At 37.7% G+C, this 6,000-nt stretch overlaps 1 protein-coding gene across 1 annotated transcript in view; it reads left to right on the forward strand.

Moving 5' to 3' along the window:
• The window catches only part of LOC128655353 (phospholipid scramblase family member 5-like), a 123,141-nt gene extending 118,034 nt beyond the window's left edge, over positions 1-5,107 (forward strand). The window contains exon 7 of the mRNA XM_053709002.1: positions 4,614-5,107. Within this exon, the coding sequence (XP_053564977.1) occupies positions 4,614-4,652 (39 nt within the window). The 3' untranslated portion in view covers positions 4,653-5,107. The remainder of the gene's footprint in view (positions 1-4,613) is intronic.
• The last annotated feature ends 893 nt before the right edge of the window (positions 5,108-6,000 follow it).

Consider the following 6,000-nt stretch of genomic DNA (forward strand, 5'->3'; position numbering starts at 1 on the left):
ATTGTAACTTAGGTTAGGATTTATTTTACAGGTAATTTGGTAATTATTTTAACTAGGTAGCTATTAAATAGTTATTAACTATTTAATAGCTATTGTACCTGGTTAAAATAAATACAAAGTTACCTGTAAAATAAATATTAATCCTAAAATAGCTACAATATAATTATAATTTATATTGTAGCTATATTAGGGTTTATTTTACAGGTAAGTATTTAGCTTTAAATAGGAATAATTTAAGTTAATTTATTTTGTTAGATAAAAATTATATTTAACTTAGGGGGGGTGTTAGTGTTGGGGTTAGACCTAGCTTTAGGGGTTAATAAATTTAATAGAGTAGCGGTGGGGTCCGGTCGGCAGATTAGGGGTTAATACTTGAAGTTAGGTGTCGGTGATGTTAGGGAGGGCAGATTAGGGGTTAATACTATTTATTATAGGGTTAGTGAGGCAGATTAGGGGTTAATAAATTTATTATAGTAGCGGCGAGGTCCGGTCGGCAGATTAGGGGTTAATAATTGTGGGTAGGTGGCGGCGACGTTGGGGGCGGCAAATTAGGGGTTAATAAATATAATATAGGTGTCGGCGATGTTAGGGCAGCAGATTAGGGGTACATAGGGATAACGTAGGTTGCGGTGGTGTACGGAGCGGCAGATTAGGGATTAATAATAATATGCAGGGGTCAGCGATAGCGGGGGCGGCAGATTAGGGGTTAATAAGTATAAGGTTAGGGGTGTTTAGACTCGGGGTACATGTTAGGGTGTTAGGTGCAGACTTAGGAAGTGTTTCCCGATAGGAAACAATGGGGCTGCGTTAGGAGCTGAACGTTGCTTTTTTGCAGGTATTAGTTTTTTTTTTATCTCAAACGGCCCCATTGTTTCCTATGGGGGAATCGTGCACGAGCACGTTTTTGAAGCTGGCCGCGTCCGTAAGCACCGCTGGTATTTAGAGTTGCAGTGGCGGTAAATTATGCTATACGCTCCCTTTTTGGAGCCTAACGCAGCCCTTCTGTGAACTCTAAATACCAGCGGTATTTAAAAGGTACGGGGGGAAAAAAAAAACAGCGTTAGCTACGCGGGTCGTTAACGACAAATTTCTAAATCTAGCAGTTAGTGTTTTTTATTTTTCATGATTTTAGTGTTTATTATTTTTGGTAAACTTTTTTTAAAAAAAAAAATTTACATTTTTCGTAGGATTTGTTGTTTTTTTGTTGTAATTTAGATTTTTTTAAAAATTTTTTCGTAGTGTTAGGTTTTTTTAAATTTATAATTTAAATATTTTAATTGGTAGTATTTTTTATTTTATTAGAATAGTAAGGTTTGGTTAATTTATAGTTTAGTGTTAGGTTTATATTTATTTCACAGGTAAGTTTTTAATTATTTAAAGATAGTTATATTGCAATTTTAATGTAAAGTTAGGGGGGTGTTAGGTTTAGGGGTTAATAGTTAAATTTTGTGTTTTGCGATGTGGGGGGCTGGAGGTTTAGGGGTAATAGGTTTATTTAGTGGCGGAGATGTGGGAGGCTGGAGGTTTAGAGGTTAATAACTTTATTTAGTAGCGGCGATGTTGGGAAACAGCGGATTAGAGGTTAATAGCTTTAGTATAGTGTTGACGATGTCTGGGAGTGGTGGATTAGGGGTTAATAGCTTTATTATAGTGACGGCGATGTAGGGGAGCGGTGGAATAGGCGTTAATAACTTTTATTAGTGGCGCCAATGTCGGGAGCGACAGATTAGGGGTTAATAACTTTAATTAGGTGTCGGTGATGTCGGGAGCGGCCGATTAGAGGTGTTTAGACTAGGGGTTTATGTTAGGGTGTTAGGTTTAAACGTAACTATTTTTTCCCCATAGACATCATCGGGTTGCGTTACGGCAATCGGCATTCCGTACTTCAGGTGTTAGTTTTTTTTCTATGGGGGGAAAGCGTGCACAAGCACTTATTCTCAGCCCTTGGCTTTTGTGCGGTATGGAGCTTAACGCCACCATATCGCACGCACAAGGAGGCTTTTCAGAAACTCATAATGGTAGCGTTATGGAGTGGGTAAAATAACGCAACTTTTGTTGCGTTCGTTTCGCACCCTGTTTAGCGCAAAACTCGTAATCTAGGTGAAAGTATCTTACAGCAAAAAAAAAAAAGAAACAAACAAATAAGCAATATATTCTGCCTTTTCACTACACATAATTTTTTAATCTCTAACGGCCAGATTACGAGTTTTGCATTAGGAGCTATGCGGTGCTAACGAGCAGTTTTTATCTCACCGCTCACTTACCTGCAGCGCTGGTATTACGGGTTTTTACAAACCCGGCGTTAAAAGGCAAGAAGTGAGCGTTGAGCAAAATTGAGCTCCATACCCAATACCAGCGCGGCTTAAGTCAGCGGTGAGCTGGTCGTACGTGCTCGTGCATGATTTCCCCATAGGAATCAACGGGGAGAGCCGGCTGAGAAAAATTGTAACACCTGCAAAAAAGCAGCGTAAAACTCAGTAACGCAGCCCCATTGATTCCTATGGGGAAATAAAAGTTATGTTTACACCTAACACCCTAACATGAACCCCGAGTCTAAACACCCCTAATCTTAAACTTATTAACCCCTAATCTGCCGCCCCCGACATTGTCACCACCTACATTATATTTATTAACCCCTAATCTGCCGCTCCAGACATCGCCGCCACCTACATTATATTTATTAACCCCTATTTTAAATAGCTTGGCCCCTGATCATGCAGCGCTTTGTAGGATAGCAGACCTATCTTTAATAGTATGTGTCTGATTCATTGTATAAGCAGTGGCTTATACTTAATAGAAATCATTGTAATATGTATTATTCATCATTGTATTTGTTTCAACTTTATTGTGCAGTGTTGATTTCCTGTCACATCCCCACAAAGGGGCTGGGGACTCTACAGGAAGGTGTATCTAGCTTGATGTCATAAATCTTCTAGAGTAGCATGATCTAGTTTACTATTCAGCAAAAGCTAGAGAGAAGGGAGGTCAGGTTAAGCCCATGCTCAGAAGAGGCAGAATTCAACTTAAGAAGCCTTCTCATTTATCTAGCTGTAGGCAGGGGCTACACTGAGTGCTTATTTTTGGCTAGATTACAAGTGGAGTGCTAATTTAGCACCTGCATACTGGGAAATGTGCCCCAAATAGCCCAAAAATCATGTGCCATGTATTTTATTGAAAAATAAAGATAGCAGCATCATTATTGTTTAATAAAATAACTGCAAAAAGCCGTTTTTAGGGTTTTAAAGTTGGTGGGTGTGGGGTGTTAGAAAAAAAAAACGTCACAGAATAGTGCCTTTACATGTGGTCTATGCGAACTGTGTGTTCCCAGTAAATATAAATGTATATGCTTATATACATATATATATTTATGTGGTAATATGTGTATATACACATATTAACACATAAATATAATTTTTTTATAATCATATATACAGTATGTATATTTACAATTTGGTGCCATCCCTACCTACCCCCTTTGCTGCACTAGGTCAAAAAATGAGTTAGAGGTTAGGAAGTGGGTGAGGTGATCGAAAACTAGTTTTTCCAGGACTTTTGAAGCTAGCAGAAGCAGTGATATGGGGCGGTAGTTTGCAGGAGAATTGGGGTCGAGGGAGGGTTTTTTGAGGATGGGGTGACCTTTGCTTGTTTGAAGGATGATGGAAATGAACCAGTAGTAAGGGATCGGTTGAATATGTGAGTAAGAGCTGGGGTGAGGGTAGAAGACAGAGAAGGTATTAGATGTGAAGGGATAGAGTCAAGGGGGCAGGTAGTGAGTTGTGAGGAAGATATTAGGGAACTCACTTCATTCTCAGTGGTTGGGGGAAGGTACTGAGAGTGTTGGAGGGGGTGACCGGGGGTGGAGATGGAAGGTTGCAGTCTTGTGGTGGGATGTTACTTCAGATGGTAAGTGTTTTGTTGAAAAAGTAGTCTGCCAAGTCTTGAGCACTAAAGGCAGATGAAAGGGGTGGTGTAGGGGAGAGTTTTGAAAATGGAGAAGAGATGTTTAGGGTTTGAGGAGTGAGAAGATATGAGAGAAGAGAAGTAGTTTTGCTTGGCTAAGTGAAGGGCAGAGGAGTAAGAATAAAGAATGAACTTATAGTGTAGCAAATCAGGTTCAGAGCGGGATTTCCTCCAGGCACGTTCAGCAGCACGGGAGCATTATTTGTAATAAGGCTCATGAGCGCAATGCTTCCTAGCCAGGTGAACATGATCTTGCGTTTGCATTGCTATCAACTTGTAATACCAGCGGACATTAGCGTGCGTTGGTATAACTCAGTGGAGCGCTAATATCGCTTTCGTAAACTGGCCCTTTGAAGGTAAGCAAGTAAGTTGTTTGCTGTTTCTTAATGCAATCTGTTTCATATCCAATTAATATAAAAATATAAAATATGCATACCTAAAATGTGTATTCTTTTTTCTATACAATAGATGGCAATATTTGTAACAAAATATTTATGCTTCTCCATCAATAAAAAGTAAATGACATTGCAATAACAACAAAAAAATTTGATGTGTGTTTTTGTTTTTACTCAGTGATATTTAATTTATAATAGAAAAGAAATAACTTACCAACTCTTCCATTAAGATATGTAATTTAAATGTTCTTTTTACAGGATTTAATGTACTTTGAACAATCGCTGGATGGGATTTGATGCTTCCAAGACGAAATATCTCATTTGAATACCAAACAGCTGAAGATTTAACTTTTCTATCTCTATGAAAAAAGCAAAACATATAGTAACCAGTATAGAATAATTACCCAGAATTTAATGAGTTCCACTACATGTTCACGATAGTCAATATAAGGCCAGATTACACGTGGAGCATTCATGATAACACAGGATGCGATAAGCAATATCGCTGAACTGTGCTAATATTAGCACTACAAGTCCATGGTAAATCCCAGTTACCAAAGAAGGGTTACATTGCTTTAGAACAACCTGTACATTCAATGGAGAATACACTCATATTACATGATGAAAGTTATTGTCTGCACTTGAGTGAAATCTGAAACTTCACTCGAATATTTAGCATGAATTCAAACCTGAAGTAAAGTGTAAGGGCTAAAGAAAATTCACAAAACAAATAAAAAACATATTAAAATAAAGTATTGCACCTATATATATACTTGTTATTAAATACATAACTTTTAAATATTGATACAAATGTTTAAAATGGGTTAAAAACATGTGTGTATATACATACATATATATATATATATATATATATATATATATATATATATATATATATATATATATATACAGTATATACACAGTATATATGTATAAATATGTGTATGTGTATATGTCTCTACATGTGTATACATGCATATTTATATGTTTATATTTGTAAATATGTATGGTATGTGCAAACATACATAAATATATACACACCTAAACACATATTTACAGATACACACACACACACACACATATATATATATATATATATATATATATATATACATATATATTCACTTTGAGCCCTTTCCAGTCAAATACCTTTAAACATGCAATATCATTTTTAGTCTGTTTTAATGTGTTTTTAATAGAAATACTTGAAATTCCTATTCCTGTTCCTGATCGGAACAGCCAATAGAATGCGAGCTCAATCTGATTGGCTGATTGGATCAGCCAATCGGATTGAACTTGATTCTGATTGGCTGATTCCATCAGCCAATCAGAAAATTCCTACCTTAATTCCGATTGGCTGATAGAATCCTATCAGCCAATCGGAATTCGAGGGACGCCATCTTGGATGACGTCCCTTAAAGGAACCGTCATTCGTCGTCTAGTCGTCGGAAGAAGAGGATGGATCCGCGCTGGAGGTCTTCAAGATGGAGCCGGTCGTCATCGGATGGAAGAACATAGAAGATGCCGCTTGGAGAAGATGTTTGCCGGTCCGGATGTCCTCTTCTTGCCGGATAGGAGGAAGACTTTGGAGCACCGGATTATGGATCGCCAACCCCCGCTTGGGTTGGATGAAGATCTTGGAGCC

Source organism: Bombina bombina, chromosome 4 (genome assembly GCF_027579735.1).
Source record: "Bombina bombina isolate aBomBom1 chromosome 4, aBomBom1.pri, whole genome shotgun sequence".
In the NCBI taxonomy this organism is placed as follows: domain Eukaryota; kingdom Metazoa; phylum Chordata; class Amphibia; order Anura; family Bombinatoridae; genus Bombina; species Bombina bombina.